Raw genomic sequence first — 16546 nt, 5'->3', positions numbered from 1 at the left:
CCTGTGGTTCATGCCTGTAATCCTACCTACTCAAGAGACTAAGATCTGAGGATCACAGTTCAAAGCCATCCCAGGTACTCTTATCTCCAATTAACCTCTAAAAAACGGAAAGTAGTGCTGTGGCTTAAGGGTTAGGGTGGTAGCCTTGAGCTGAAGAGCTCAGTGACAGTGCCAGGCCCAGAGTTCAAGCCCCATGACCCACCAAAAAAAAAAAAAAGTGCCGGGTGCGGTGGCTCATGCCTATAATCCTAGCTGCTCAGGAGGCTGAAATCTGAGGATCTTGGTTCAAAGCCAGCTTGGGCACTAGAGAACTAAAGGAGAGACTCATCCCCAGTTAACCTCTAGAAAATGGGAAGTGGGGCTGCTGTGGCTCAAGGGGTAGGCCTTGAGGTGAAGAGCTCAGGGACAACGCCCAGGCCCAGGGGTAGAGCAGTAGCCTTGAGCTGCAGAGCTCAGGGACAGTGCCCAGGCCCAGAGTTCTAACCTCATTACTCACCGCCCCCCCCAAAAAAAGAACCTAAAGCATAAAGTAAGCATAAAGTATACTACTATTCAATATCCCCATGCCAGTGGTTCATGCTTATAATTTCTAGCTACTCATGAGCTTGAGATCTGAGAATCCAGGTTTGTAATGAACCCAGACAAACTAGTCTGAGAAATAATTCTTATCTCCAATTAATCAACAAAAGGCTGGAGATGGAAGCAATGCTCAAGTGGTGGAGCACCAGTCATGGGAAAGCAAAAAGCCGAGCAAAAACAAACATATACACACACACACACACACATTTAATCATACTTAAACATAAAATATATTTAAACATAATATTATGACATTATTTTATATGTTTGATTTGTCAATAAATAAGCAATGTTAGCAGTGCCAAACATGACTAATACTGCTGCTAATTGTATAGTTCCCATGTACTAGAAATAATCACCATGACCAGGCTGCTATATATCATGTGTGTGTATGTGTGTCTGTGTGTGTGACTTCATGTAATATTAAAGTTACTAATTATCCTTCTTTTGGAAATGATATGACTGAAGCTCAAGAAGGTCAAGTATTTTGTTCCTTGCAGCCTAGATTTCAACCCAGCTGTCTTATTCCAAAACTATCCCACTTTGTATACTTACTGCTCACTATAAGAACCATTCAATATGTTCAAGTACTTTATTCTTTTACTATTGTCCTTTTCTGCTTTCTTTTTTCCTCAAACACCTATTTTTTCACTCTAGACTTGAAATTTCAAAAAGCATTCTTAAGTCATGATATTAGTACTGCACAAGGCAGTTTTTCATATTGTGCTTCCCTCTTCTCTAAAAAGATTGCCCATTAAAGCACACAGGGCACCAGGAGTTTGGCCTAGTGGTTAAAGTGCTTGCCTAGCATGCACGAAGACCCGGGTTCGATTCCTTGGTACCACATACTTAGAAAAAGCCAGAAGTGGTACTGAGGCTCAAGTGGTAGAGCTCTAGCCTTGAGAAAAGTCCAAGGACAGTGCTCAGGCCCTGAGCTTAAGCCCAGGACTGGCAAAAAATAAATAAATAAATAAAGCACACAGGGTAAGGAGTGTGGTCTAGTGGTAGAGTGCTTGCCTAACATGCATGAAGCACTAGGTATTATTCCTTGATATCACATACACAGAAAAAAGCTGGAAATGGCATTGTGGCTCAAGAAGTACAATGGTAGCCTTAAAAAATCTCAAGGACTGGGGGTGGGGGGGAGGGAAATGGGGACCAAGACATGTGAAAGGGTATCAATGTATGGGAATTAATGTACCATCTATCTGGCAAATATCATGTAACCCTTCTATTAATTACAATAAAAAACATAAAAAAAAAATCTCAAGGACAGGGGCTAGGAGTTTGGCCTAGTGGTAGAGTGCTTGCTTAGGTGCATGAAGACAGGGGTTCGATTCCTCGGTACCACATACATAGAAAAAAGCCAGAAGTGGTGCTGTGGCTCAAGTGGTAGAGCTCTAGCCTTGTGAAAGTCCAAGGACAGTGCTCAGTCCCTGAGCTCAAGCCCGGGACTGGCAAAAATAAATAAATAAATAAATAAATAAATAAATCTCAAGGACAGTGCCCAGGCCCTGAGTTCAAGCCCCCAGGAATGGCAAAAAAAAAAAAAAATTTTAAGCACACAGAGAAGGTTCATTCGCAGTTACTTACCTTGGAAGGAAATTTTATGTCTATATTAACATCACTACTTTTCAAAGCAAACTTAGTCAGAGAAGAGCCATACAACCTAAGGGAACATTCTGGAATAAAAGAAAAATACAAAAAGCATGAAACTGTGCCAATATACTAGAGTTCTAGCCACAACTTCATATACTCTTATGTATTTAATTTCATTTCTAATACACTGACTTATATAACAATGGCACCCTCTCTGATATATGAAACAATAAAACTTTTCCCAATTATGGCATAAAGGGTCTGAGAAAAGAGAGAAATAGAAATACTCAAGTCAATTTTTAGTAACTCTTTTAGATATAACATAACATTCGATTTATAACAGTAATAAATGCACTAACCTAGCTATAGCTATTGTTACAACCTGTATTTATTTTTAGATACTTATATGAGATGGAGCATTGAATCAAAGTCAACATAAACACTCTTAAAAAGACAAAGTGAACCAGAAGCATAGCCTACTGGTAGAGTGCTTGCCTAGCATGCACAAAGCCCTGGACTTGATTCTTCCCTATCACATACACAAAAAAAGCCAGAAGTGGTACTATGGTTCAAATGAGAAAAGCCCAAGGACAGTACTCAGGTCCTGAGTTCAAGCCCTGGGACTTGGGGGGGGTGGAGGAGAAATAAAGTGCTGCCAAATCAACTGATGTTGCAAACCTAAAACACAAAAACTCAACAGCTCTGAAAAATTCATATAACAAAGTAAGAATACTATTTATGTCTTTCTCAAACTATCAGATGTGTTATTTTGAAAACAATGTAAACAATCTTACCTGAGGGTAATTTTTTTAAAAATGCATGACATGGTGAGCCATGGCTCAAGCTTGTAATCCTAGCTACTCATGAGGCTGAAATCTAAGGTTCAAAGCCAGCCCGAGCCGGCACAAAAGGACCTGAGACTCTTATTTCCACTTTACCTCTAGAAAATGAGAAGTGGGGCTTTGGCTCAAGGGTAGAGCTCAGGGACAATACCGAGGCCCAGGGGAAGGGTGGCAGCCTTGAACTGAAGAGCTCAGGGACAGCACCCAGGCCCACCTCCCCGCCCGCCACATACACACACACACACAAAAAAAATAATAATGCATGCCTAGTATCTTGTATAAAGTCTACTTTCACTTACAAAATATCTACGTCATTAAAATACTAAAAATTACATATCTAATCTAATAATAGCATTGAATTATTTTATAACGTAAACTAGGATTCAATGGATTATTTAGGAAAGAAACTATTACAGTAGAAATAACATTTTTTCATTTTAAACTTAATATTTCATTTTGTAGTTCATCTTACATAAATGTGAAATTGTAATCTATCAGTTAAATACTATTTTTTCACATTTTTACACGTTTATGAGTATCAACTAATTGTACAAAAGGTTCATTTTTACATGCCCATATATATACAGTATGGCTTGATCAGAATCATCCTCTGTCACTCCCTCATCACCTTCTCCCTTGTCAAAGTAATTTCAACAAGCTTCATTCTTTTTACATATGGATATGAAGAATTTGATCGTACTAACAACCTTACTACTACATAATCCGGAAAATATGGAACATGAACTCTGCTTGCCATGGGCCATGCTAATTTTCTGTGTCATTCTAATTTTAGTATACATGCTGAAGCAAACGTTTGTAATATTTCTTCGGAATTTCACAGTAGTTCTACATGAAACCAATTTATCAATTATACAAAATCTCTTTGATATTAAAAATGTCTTAAGACATATTCCCTTAAATCCTATGTTGAGAAAAAAAAGGTTTTTAAACAGGCCAAACAAGTACTCTATACATAAATGTTTAAAATAATCCTGATTTCTTGAATCAAAAAATGCTTTCTCCAAGATTCTTCATTTTTCCCTACCATTAGACAATAGCAGTTTTATCCGGTGACTAGTTAAAATGTTTATTCTAGAAGTAATTAATTTTTTAAAGCCATTCAGAAATCCATGATACCAAAAACAAATATAAACATATTAAAGCCCAGCACCAGTGGCTCATACCTGTAATCCTAGCTACTTAGGAGGAGATCTGAGGATCATGGTTCAAAGCCAGCCTGGGCACAAAAATCCATGAGACTTATTTCCAAATAACCACGAGAAAACCAGAACTGTCCCTATGAATGGCTCAAGTGATAGAGGACTAGCCTTGAGCTGAAGAGCTCAGGGACAGGGCCCAGCCCCAGAGTTCAAGCCCCACGACTGACACCCCTGCCCCCCCATAAAAAACATATTATTAGAAACATTAACTATATGGCATTATTTTACATCTTCTTTTTATTACAAAAAGCTGAGTTTTCTGCTACTGAAGTATTTTTTATGCATGGAATAACTAAATTCATTTACTTCTAAGAAGAGAAAAGGTCAAACATTTAAGAAATATATTCAAAAAAAATTTTTTTTGTTAGTTCTGGGGCTTGGGCTTTGGGCCTGGGTGCTAACCCTGAGCTCAAGGCTACCACCCTACACCTTGAGCCACGGGGCCACTTCCAGTTTATTAGTGGTAATTGGAGATGTTTCACAGGACTTTAGTACCTGGGCTGGCTTTGAACTGGGATCCTCAGATCTCAGCCTCCTGAGTATCTAGGATTACAGGCATGAGCCACTTTGTCCAGCTCAATTTTTTTTTTGAAGAAATTTTCCCAAGATCAAAAAAAGCAAGAAGGCTTGCAATTTTTTAAATTAAAAATGAACTTGTACCTGGTAAAAATGCTGTTATAACCTTTGACATTTCCTCCACAATTTCCTGACGGACTTTGAGGTCATCATCTGTTATTCCTTGTTCTTTTGCTAATTCAACAACTGCAGTACTTAAAGCAGCCAAGTGAGCAGGGGAAGGAGGTGGAAGAGAACGAAGCTCACTTTCTTCTTGTTTTTCCTATTAGTATAATGATTCACAATAACAAGTTTCTACTTAATTACTTTATATTTAGGACAGAAGGGCAGAAATAAAAGTTTAACAACTATTCACCTTTCATACATTAGAAATAACACAATTCAATACATTAAAAAACGTACAAAAGTGAATAAAAGAGACAAGACTTGCTTTTTTGAAATTGGACTCTAGAAATGAAAAGGTGATGCAGGAGAAATTACTGTTAATTATTTAAGGTTTTTTTCTACTGTATTATCTTGAAACTCTACACTAAAGCCAACATACATATGTTTAACAGCTGATCATTTTGTTGCAGCAAAAGCAAACCATCTTAGGTATAAATCGACTATTTAGTATCAAGTTAAATAGTCACAGAAAAACTTCTAGACCTTATTACTTTTGTTATACTCCCTATTATTTACGATTTTTTTTTTTTTTTTTGCCAGTCCTAGGGCTTGAACTCAGGGCCTGGACACTGTTCTTGGACACTTTTTGTTCAAGGCTACCACTTTGTCACTTTGGCTTTTTCTGTGTATGTGGTACCAAGTAATTGAACCCAGTGCTTCGTGCATGCTAGGCAAGCACTTTACCACTAACTAGGCTATTCTCCTGACCCTAGTAATGATTTTTCTCTTATTTTATCCAACAACACTAAGCCAATTATTTAAAAAAAAACAAACAAACCAGAAAACCTCTATTCTGCTGAACTCTGAGAGGCAGGAGATAAAGGAGTTTCACTGTACACGCACCATGGCTTTCATAAATAATTTCTGATTAAAAAAACATTGAGGCCAGGAGTGTGGCCTATTGGTAGCAGTGCTTGCCTACCATGCATGAAGCCCTGGGTTCGATTCCTTGGTACCACATACACAGAACAAGCTGGAAGTCGTGCTGTAGTTCAAGTGGTAGAGCACTAGCCTTGAGGAAGCTCAAGGATAGTGCCAACACTCTGAGTTCAAGGCCAGGACTGGCAAAAAAAAAAAAAAATATATATATATATATATATGATATATATATATATGTGTGTGTATATAAAAATGCAAAGAAGAAAAGAAACCACAATATCACATCTACTATCTACTTTTTTGTTTGTTTGGTGCCAGTTCTGCAGCTTGAACTCAGAGCCTAGGGTTCTGTCCCTGAGGTTCTTTTGCTGAGTTCTGAATAATTTGTTGGAAATTAGAGTGTCATGGACTTTCCTGCCCTGGCTACCTTTGAACCAAAATCTTCATTTCTCAGTCTCCTGAGTAGCTAGGATTACAGACAAGAGCCACCAGTAGCCAGCCTAGTTGCTGCTGCTTTTTTTTTTGGGGGGGGGGGGTCAAACTTCTATCAGATATAAACAAAGTTATATGCCTCTCCCATAATCCAAATATAGCTAAAAGACCTGTGTACTTTTCTAATTTTACTTTGCTATTACATTTATGTTTTTTTTTTCCTTTGCCACTCCTAAAGCTTGAACTCAAGGCCTGGGCACTGTCTTTGAGCTTTCTCAAGGCTAGCACTCTACCACTTGACCCACAGCACTTGCTTCTGGCTTTTCTGTGTATGTGGTACCAAGGAATGGAACCCAGAGCTTCATTCATGCTAGGTAAGCACTCTACTACTAGGCTACACTCCTGCCCCCATCACATTCAATCTTAATATACATAAAGGTTTTCTTAGGAACACAATAATAGTGGACTGACTAATCAGCCTTTTAAATTTCTTCAATCTGAAATTCTTTTTTTGAATTTCTTGTTATTATTAAGGTGTACAGAGGGGTTATCACTTCATAAGTCAGGTAATGAACACTTTTCTTTTTGTTCATTGTCACCTCTTCCTTCTCTCTCTCCCAATTTCTCCCTCGGCAACTCTTAATTATAATCTGTCTTAGAAGATCATCTAATTTTTTAAGACAATTGCTTTAGAATTTTATTCAAGGAATTAATAGCAACATAGTTAATAAAAAAAAGGATACGTAAGACTAACATGCTGTAAAATTAACTATATTAGAGATACCATAAATGCTCTGATTATACTGCTAGGTTGTCACGAACACACTAAAAAAGACAATAGAAAAACATGACTCATCTATCTATACTATTGGTGAACTTTATGCTATTTCCATTAGTTTATCATCTTAATAAAAATTCTCACTGATGTCTTTATGTTACTATTCTCTTGATAGCCTCTAATTATTGTAAATATTATTAATGCAATTCTTGCTCAAGGACAAAAATAAATTCAATAAATAAGTAAATAAAATTATAAGATATAACTATGTGAGGAAAAATAAGACAGGATACTAGGCTATAGACTGATAGGAAAGGAATATTACTTTAGTAATACATGATCCAAAAAGGAGACTTCAAACACAATAAATAAATACCTCAATAAAATAAAGTGGGCACTGGTAGCTCCTGCCTAAAACATAAATATAAAGCCAGCTCAGCCACGACTCTAATCCAATTAACCAAAAAGCCAGAAAGAAAACAGTGGCTTAACTAGCTGAGCATCAGCCAGTTAATTATATTCTAGGTTGGGGACCACTAAAAGAACAGGACATAACATGAGATTTTAAAACAATCATGTTAGCTACTAAATAGGAAGATTTTAGGGGTTAAAGAGAAAAGAAAGTTAAAAATAGACCAGATGGGGGAAAAAAATAAGAAAACATAGAGGTGAGTGAAAAATGGCTGAATTCGAATACGTGGTGTTTTGAAGTTAAAATCTCGAATTTGCTAATAATTAAATGTAAAGTTTATGTGAAAGAGGTGATTCGGAGATTACATAATTCCGGATACTTAATAAGCTGAACATCATGGGACCGGGAGTTTGGCCTAGTGGTAGAGTGCTTGCCTAGCATACATGAAGACCCAGGTTGAATTCCTCAGTACCACATACTTAGAAAAAGCCAGAAGTGGTGCTGAGGCTCAAGTGGTAGAGCTCTAGCCTTGAGAAAAATCCAAGGACAGTGCTCAGGCCCTGAGCTCAAGCCCAGGACTGGCAAAAAAAAAAAAAAGCTGAACATCTCAGTTCTAAACCAGCCTGAGGAGCAAAGTCCACTAAACTTTAACTCCAATTAACTATCAGAAAGGCTGACCTGGACATATTGCTCAAGTGGTAAAACAATAGCCACCAGTGAAAAAGCTGAGCAACAGCAAGAGATTCTGAGTTCGAGACCAAATAACAGGGACCAGGAGTGTGGCCTGGTGGTAGAGTGCTTGTGTAGTATGCTCGAAAACCTGGGTTTCATTCTTCAGTACCACATATAGGCAGACATGGTAGTGTGGTTAAGTGGTAAAGCACCAGCCTTAAGAAAGCCCAAGGATAGTACCAAGGCCCTGACATTCAAGCCCCAGAATTGGCAACACACACAAACACACACACACCACACGCGCACACCACACGCGCACGCGCGCACGCGCGCACGCACACACACACACACACACACACACACACACACTTTAATAGCACAAAAAAAAAAAGGAGAGAGGGAGAGGGAGGAGAAAGAAGAGGAGGGGATAGGAAAAGGAGTGGAGCAGGGAAAGGAAAGGGAAAGGGAGTGGAAAACCTTAATGACATACATATCAAACTCAGCAACATATAGAAAGGATTATAGACTGTAAGTAAATGAGATTTATGCTAGGATTCAGGATGGTTCAACATACAAAAACTGACCAAGGTAATACACTATATTAACAGAAAAGGAAAAAACCCACATGATTATCTTAACCAATGAAGAAAAGGTATCTTGAAATTCAACAATTTGTGTTAAAAATAGGCAACAAGAGCGGGGACTTTGGCCTAGTGGTAGATTGCCTGCCTGGCATGCACAAAGACCCAGGTTCGATTCCTCAGTACCACATACATAGAAAAAAGGCAGAAGTAGTGCTGAGGCTCAAGTGGTAGAGCTCTAGCCTTGAGAAAGTCCAAGGACAGTGCTCAGGCCCTGAGCTCAATTCCAGAAATGGGGGGAAAAAAAAAGCTGGAAGAGGCACTGTTGCGCAAGTGGTAAATCTCTCACCTTGGGCAAAAGAAGCTCAGGGACAGTACCTTAGTTCAAGCCCAAGGACTGTCAAAAGAAGAAGAGGAAGAGGAGGAAGAGGAGGAAGAGGAGGAAGAGGAGGAAGAGGAGGGAGAGAAGGAAGAGGAGGGAGAGGAAGAGAAAGAAAAAGAGATGGAGGGAGGGGAGGGAGGGGAGGGAGGGGAGGGAGGGGAGGGAGGGAGGGAAGGAAGGAAGGAAGGAAGGAAGGAAGGAAGGAAGGAAGGAAGGAAGGAAGGGGAATTAGGCAAAATACAGAAATAAAAGGCACCCAAATGATGAAAGAAGAAACTCAAATGATTTTGTATGTAAAAAATTCCTAATGTTTATTGGAGTGCATCTTCACTCCAGAGGCAGAGGAAAAAAATGATTCCAAGTTCAAAACTTGAGGGTGGGGATACAAGAGAAAAACTGAGAGAGAAGGAAGGAGTGACACTGTCCAAAAAGGAAATATACTCATTATCTGGTTTATGCAACTGTAACTCCCTCTGTATAAAGAAATGCTAAAGATGAGAGGGAGACAGGGAGAAAATGGAGAAGAATGAAGAGGGGGGAGGGGGAGAAAAAGGGGAAAGGGAGAGAGAAAGGGGCTGATGCGCTGTTTCATCATTGTCTTATACTTTCCTACTTCTTTTCCTACACTCTTGGTAATCTGACTAAATGCCAGACAATGCAAAGTTTAGGGAGTAATGAGTACTTCTGTATTTCTTCAATTAATTTTCACGTTTCTTCTATAACGTTTAATACTTGGAAACCATCTTTTCACGTTTCTGCCGGTCATGAGACTTGAACTCTGGGCCTGGGCGCTATCCCTGCCGCTATCCCTGAGCTCTTCATCTCCAGGCTACCTCGCCTGGCTTGAGGTTTTTGCTTTTTAAGTTGTTTTTTTTATTTTGTTTTTGCCAGTCCTCGGGCTTCAACTCAAGGCTTGGGCACTGTTCCTGAGCTGCTTTGTTCTCAAGGCTAGTGCTCTCCCACTTGAGCCACAGCACCATGTCCAGCTTTTCCTGAGTAGTTTATTAGAGACAAAGAGTCTCACAGAGCTGCTGCAATGGCTCATGCCTGTAATCCTAGCTACTCAGGAGGCTGAGATCTGAGGATCAAGGTTCAAAGCCAGCCCAGGCACAAAGGGACCTGAGACTCTTATCTCCAATTAACCTGTAAAAATCTGAAGTGGGGCATGGCCCAAGGGTAGGGAGGGGTAAGGTGACAGCCTTGAGCTGAAGAGCTCTTAGACAGCACCCAGGCCAAGTTCAAGCCCCAGGACCCACCAAAAATAAATAAAGTCGCACAGGACCGGGAATTTGGCCTAGTGGTAATGGTGCTTGCCTAGAATGCAGGAAGACCCAGGTTCAATTCCTTGTTAACACATACGTAGAAAAAGCCGGAAATAGTGCTCAAGTGGTAGAGCTCTTGTCTTGAGAAAACCCAAGGACAGTGCTCAGGCCCTGAGTTTAACCCCTGGGAATGGCAAAAAAAAAAAAAAAAAGTCTCATAGACTTTCCTGCCTGGGCTGGCTTTGAACTGTAATTGTCAGAAGCTCAAGCCTCCTGAGTAGCTAGGATTATAGGCCTGAGCCACTGGCTCCTAGCTTTTAAGTTGTTTTATAGGTAGGATCAAATCTTACTTTGTTTTAAGCTAAACATTCTCCTTAGTGCAACATCCTTCTAAGTTCAATATTGTGAACTATGAAGTTTTCTAGTCTACATAGTAAGAAGCCTTGAATGAGCACTAGGCATATTTTCTCAAATTACATCACCCAATTCTTTCTCTAGCTTTCAGGAAGCTTTCTCACAAGCATGTATCCCTAAGTATCCATCAAGAAATTCAGAGAAGGCCGGAAGTGTGGCAGAGTGGTAGAGTGCTTGTCTAGAATGCATGAAGCCTTGGGTTCAATTCCTTAGTACCACATAAACAGAAAAAGCGGGAAGTAGTGCTGTGGCTCAAGCAGTAGAGCGCTAGCCTTGAGAAAACTCAAGGACCTTGCCAAGGCCCTGAGTTCAAACCTCAGGACTGGTAATAAATGAATGAATGAATGAATGAAGGAATAAATAAATAAATAAATAAATAAATAAATAAATAAATAAAGGCCAGGAATTTGTCCTAGTGATAAGAGTGCCGGCCTAGCAAGCATGAAGACCTGGGTTCAATTCTTAGGTATCATATACATAGAAAAAGCCAGAAATGGTGCTGTGGCTCAAGTGGTTAGAGCTCTAACCTTGAGAAAGCCAAAGGACAGTGCTCAGACCCTGAGCTTATGCCTTGGAATTGGCATGCATAAATAAATATACAAATAAAACTCCTAGCAGCTTTAACTGTCTGGACTTGAAGCTCCTTCAATTCTGAGAGTCCACTGGTTCTTCCTTCCTACAGTATAGCCTGGAACTGATCTTAATTTGGCACAAAGTTTCCTATTACTTGTTTTTTCACTTATTTCAATTCTGAAACCATTATTTAGGATTTTTTTAATCTTCTTTCTTTGTGGTTACTTTAAAGGGAAGGTAAATAATCCAGTCTATTATTCCAACTTCACCAAAAATAGAAGTCCTTCATGGATACTTTAAAATTTTCTATGTTGGTTAGTTATTTTGATACTTCCTAAAATATCAGGGTTTTTTTTTTTTTCTTTTTGTGTCGGTCATGGATCTTGAACTCTAGGCCTGGGCAATGTCCCTGAGCTCTCAAGCTCAAGGCTACCACCCTATCCCTGAGCCTGGATGCTGCCACTGAGCTCTTCAGCTCAAGGCTACCTCCCTACCCCTCCTGTGGCTGTGAGCCATAGCCCCACTTCCAGTTTGATTTTCTGGTGGTTAACTGGAGATAAGTCTCTTGGGACTTTAGTAGTGCCCGGGCTGGCTTTGGACTCCAATACTTAGATCTCAGCCTCTTGATAGGAGGATTACAGGTGTAAGCCACATTGCCTGGCTGTGGTATGTGTTTAAGTAAGCTTCATCTTTAAGTCTAATATTTGAATTCTGAGCTTCTTGGAACTAATGATTAGCATCTTTCAACACTTCTAGCCTGATGTGATAGCAATACATGTAATCCCAGCTGTTCAGGAAGTAGAAACAAGAGGATCAAGAGTCTGAGGCCAGCTGGTATTAACACCTATTTCAAAAGAAAACACAGGGCTGGGAGTTTGGCCTAGTGGTAGAGTGCTTGCCTAGCATGCACGAAGACCCGGGTTCGATTCCTTGGTACCACATACATAGAAAAAAGCCAGAAGTGGTGCTAAGGCTCAAGTGGTAGAGCTCTAGCCTTGAGAAAGTCCAAGGACAGTGCTCAGGCCCTGAGCTCAAGCCCAGGACTGGCAAAAAAAAAAAAAAAAAAAGAAAATACAAACACAGCAAGACTCTTACATCAGTTACTAATTAGACTAGAAAAATACTTATTTTTATGTTTACAAATAGAATATATAATCTACTTCTAGTCATTCAAAAAAAATTAAATATAATTATTATTAAAGTCTTATGTAGGGGTTCCTATTCATAAGCCAGGTAATGAATACAGTTCTTTTTGGACAATGTTACCCTTCTTTTGTTTTCCCTGCCTATCCCTGCCCACAAGATGCATACTTCAGTTTTTTATGTATTGTATATTGAATACCATGACTGCATCAAAAAAGAAAAATTTTTAAAAATAACTTACCAAAATATTTTTCTTATGTCGTTTCTCCTTTATGTGTTTATGTGCTCCCTGGATGTTTTCAATGTGAATTAAGCAAAGTTTGCACAGATAACGACAATTGGTATATTCTGGTGATCGCTGAAAAGACAAGTTTAAAAAAATCCATTTTTGTTTCCAGAAAGCAGAATTATTGACTATACAAGTTATTATAAGCAGAAATAAGTACTGACAGAAATACATTTTTGTCAAGACCTTGTTTTGTTTTCTTTTGGTTTGGTAGGATTGTTACTTTGCTTTTCTGCTTTGTTTTTCAGGGGTTTTTTTCTTAAGATGTATCTCATTATGTACACCAGGCTGGCCTGGAACTTGTAAAGCCCAGCATAGCCTCATTCCTGCTCCAGTTTCAACTTTTACAGGCATACACTACCTTACCCCACCTCAGGATAAATTAATAAACAATCAGTACTTATACACGCAAGAGATACTTGTCCATTTCAAAAGTCATAATAGAAGAGTATATATTAATTTCAAACAACATCACAATAGTAAATGTTTACCATTTACCTACTACCATCTTTAGAACCCAATGTGGGATAAGAAAGCCATCTTAATACCCATTTACAAATCTTTTTCTAGCAGGGTGCTGGTTTGCTCTCTCCGGAATCCTAGCTACTCGTGAGGCTGAGATCTGAGGATCATGGTTCAAAGTTCAAAGCCAGCTTAGGCAGAAAGTCCATGAGATCGCCACTAAATTACAGAGAAAAGGCTGAAAGTGGTAATTTGGCTCAAGTGGAAGAACACTAAGCCTTGAGCAAAAGAAGCTGAGGGACAGAGCCCAGGCCCAAAGTTCAAGCCCCAGAATTGGGGTGGGGGGAAGGGGGCAGATATGTTCAGAGGCTGTGAATGTGGCTGAGTAGTAATAGAGTGCTTGCCTAGCATGCCTGAAGCCTTCAGTTTGAGTCTTCAATACCACTTATGGAGACCACCACTGCGAAAAGTCTAAATGTAGTAACAAATCAAGTATTTTCCATTGTTTCATCCACTCTTTCCTATTATCAAATACTCACAAACTTCTTTCTTCTCAAGAACTGATCTTTCCCGCTTCATTCTTCTATGTGCTTTTATTCAGTTCCCTGCATGTTTTCTTTAAAAAACATATATTCACATTCCCTTTATACATACCATGAAATTATCCACCCAGACTACTCTTCCCATACCCACTTAATCAACTCTTAAAGTTTTCCTTGAGATTCAATTCCAATGTCACCCCTTCACTGGGATGAGGAATGCCCAACCTGAGAGCCATATAAAGCCCTCAGAATCATTTGTGATTTTGTTTTTAGAAATCATTTGGTACATGACAGGACAAACACATGTGCTTTTCGTCAGCTCCCTTAGCTGTCTGCCTATACTGGTAAGTCTTTATGGCCTGCAAATTATGTTATAGACCCTTTGCAGAAAAAGTGTACCATAACCCAGTAAATATTGATATCTCTGACATCTTCCATTCAAGCTGATCACTTTTTGTCTATGATTCCATTTTTTTTCTTTCAAAAGAGTGATCAGAGGGGGTAGAGGGGAGGGAAAGGGAAATAAAAACATGAGAAGGGGTATCAATAATCGAGAAGTAATGCACCCACTACCTGACAAATGTAATTATAACCCCTCTATACATTACCCTGACAATAAAATACAATTTAAAGAGAGAGAGAGACAGAGAGAGAGAGAGAGAGAGAGAGAGGGAGGGAGGGAGGGAGGAGAGAGAGAGAGAGAGAGAGAGAGAGAGAGAGAGAGAGAGAGAGAGAGAGAGAGAGAGAGAGAGGGAGAGAGAGAGAGAGAAAGTGGTGTGTTTCAAGTTGTAGAGTGCCTACCGAGCAAGTACAAAGCATGGAGTTCAAGCCTCAGTGCTACCAAAAACAAGCAAACAAATACAACAAAGCCTATTCTTTTTTTTTTTTGCCAGTCCTGGGCTTGAGCTCTCTTCTTGGACTTTCTCAAGGCTAAAGCTCTGAGCACTTTCTTAAGGCTAGAGCTCTACTACTTGAGCCACAGCACCACTTCTGGCTTTTTCTGTGTATGTAGTACCAGAGAATTGAACCCAAAGGTTTTGTGCATGCTAGGCAAGCATTCTACCACTAGGCCATGTTCCTGACCCCATCCTGATTTTTTTTTTTTTTTTTTGGCCAGTCCTGAGGCTGAGCTCAGGGCCTGAGAGCTGGCCTTGTGTTTCCTTTTTTTTTTTTCCCTCAAGGTTAGAGCTCTACCATTACAGCTACAGCACCAGTTCGGGTTTTTTCTATGTATATGTTACCCAGGAATCGAACCCAGGTATTCGTACATGCTAGGCAAGCACTCTACCACTAGGCCAAACTCCTGGCCTCCATCCTGACTTGTAATGTTCTTTTTCTGTTAGCATTTTTTTTCAAAATGCTATTTTATTAATTGCTAACCCTTTCTCTACTTTTAAAAATTGAAATCTAATTTATATGGCATAAAATTCAACCTTTTAAGGATATAATTTAGTGGTTTTTCAGGCTATTACTAAGACTGTTCAAACATCACCAATATGCATCATACTCCCAGGCCCTATGCCTCCATTATCATCACTCTTCATCCACATTTAACCTTATTATTGTTTATATGCTTTAATTCTAATGAGGAAGCTCTTAGAAGTCATATTTTTTTAATATAAATTTGTCCCAAGTCATCTTTTTATCACCACATTATATCATAGGAAAGACACCTGGCGTTTAGCTTGAAATAACTATAAATTTCAAGTTTAAGAGAAGGAAAGTAAAAGGACTAAGTAATGATAGAATAAGTAACAAATTGGGGGAAAAAAGTTTCTTCTAACTAGAATATTGGGACTTGTCATTATAATCAAATCATCTTCTATATTCTACTCCTTGATAATCTTTTTCTTTTGTCACTATTTTATAAGCTCTATTAATAACTCTTCAACCTATCAACTAATCTTTATAAATCCACACAACTATACCATTTTTTTTTTTGATGGGACATGGGACTTCAACTCTGGGCCTGGGCACTGTCCCTGAGCTCTTCAGCTCCAGACTATAGTCCTCGCCCTGGGCCTGGGCACTGTCTCTGAGCTCTTCAGCTCAAGGCTACCACGCTACCTCTTGAGCCTCAGCCTTACTTGGTGCCCATGCTGGCTTTGAACTGCAATCCTCAGATCTCAGCATCCTAAGTGGCTAGGATTACAGGCAGGAGCCATCACATCCAATTTGATTTTTCTTTTTCTTTTTTTTTTTTTTTTTTTGGTGGGTCATGAGGCTTCAACTCTGGGCCTGGGTGTTGTCCCTGAGCTCTTCAGCTCCAGACTACAGTCCTAGCCCTGGGCCTGGACACTGTCTCTGAGCTCTTCAGCTCAAGGCTACTACCCTAACCCTAGAGCCACAGCCTCATTTCCCTCTTAATTTTTAAGAATAATGACATATATCTCCTTATAGATGTACTCAAAAATACTTTAAACATCTATTTGTCAATACTTTGATTTATCATTCCTTCCTTTAAGACCCTGTAGTGTTTTCTTGTTGCTGAGGCTGGGAATGTGTATTTCTAGATTAAAAAATTAACTGAAACTCAGAAACAAGATACTAATGACTAGAATAGTTAGTTCCTTACTCACAGCAGATATTCAGTAAAACTAGAAAGGGGAAAAAAAAAAAGAAAAAAGCAAGGGAAAAAAGAGAAAGCAGGCCGGGAGTTTGGCCTAGTGGTACAGCACTTTCTTAGCATGGGCCAAGACCAGGGTTCAATTCCTCCATACCACACACATAGAAAAAGCCAAAAGTGG

At 39.3% G+C, this 16546-nt stretch overlaps 1 protein-coding gene across 7 annotated transcripts in view; it reads right to left on the bottom strand.

The window, feature by feature from the left end:
* Positions 1-16546, bottom strand: part of Tut4 (terminal uridylyl transferase 4) — a 94427-nt gene that overhangs the window by 53945 nt on the left and 23936 nt on the right. For all 7 annotated transcript variants that reach the window (XM_090334826.1, XM_090334827.1, XM_090334825.1 and 4 more), the window contains exons 5-7: positions 12751-12867; positions 4901-5078; positions 2173-2261 (exon numbers count right to left, since the gene is read on the bottom strand). In XM_090334826.1, coding sequence (XP_090190952.1) covers positions 2173-2261; positions 4901-5078; positions 12751-12867 — 384 coding nt within the window. The remainder of the gene's footprint in view (positions 1-2172; positions 2262-4900; positions 5079-12750; positions 12868-16546) is intronic.

Source organism: Megascapheus bottae, chromosome 6 (assembly GCF_031878675.1).
Source record: "Megascapheus bottae isolate mThoBot1 chromosome 6, mThoBot2.hap1, whole genome shotgun sequence".
NCBI classification, from domain to species: Eukaryota; Metazoa; Chordata; class Mammalia; order Rodentia; family Geomyidae; genus Megascapheus; species Megascapheus bottae.
This window is presented reverse-complemented; position numbering and strand designations above follow the sequence as displayed.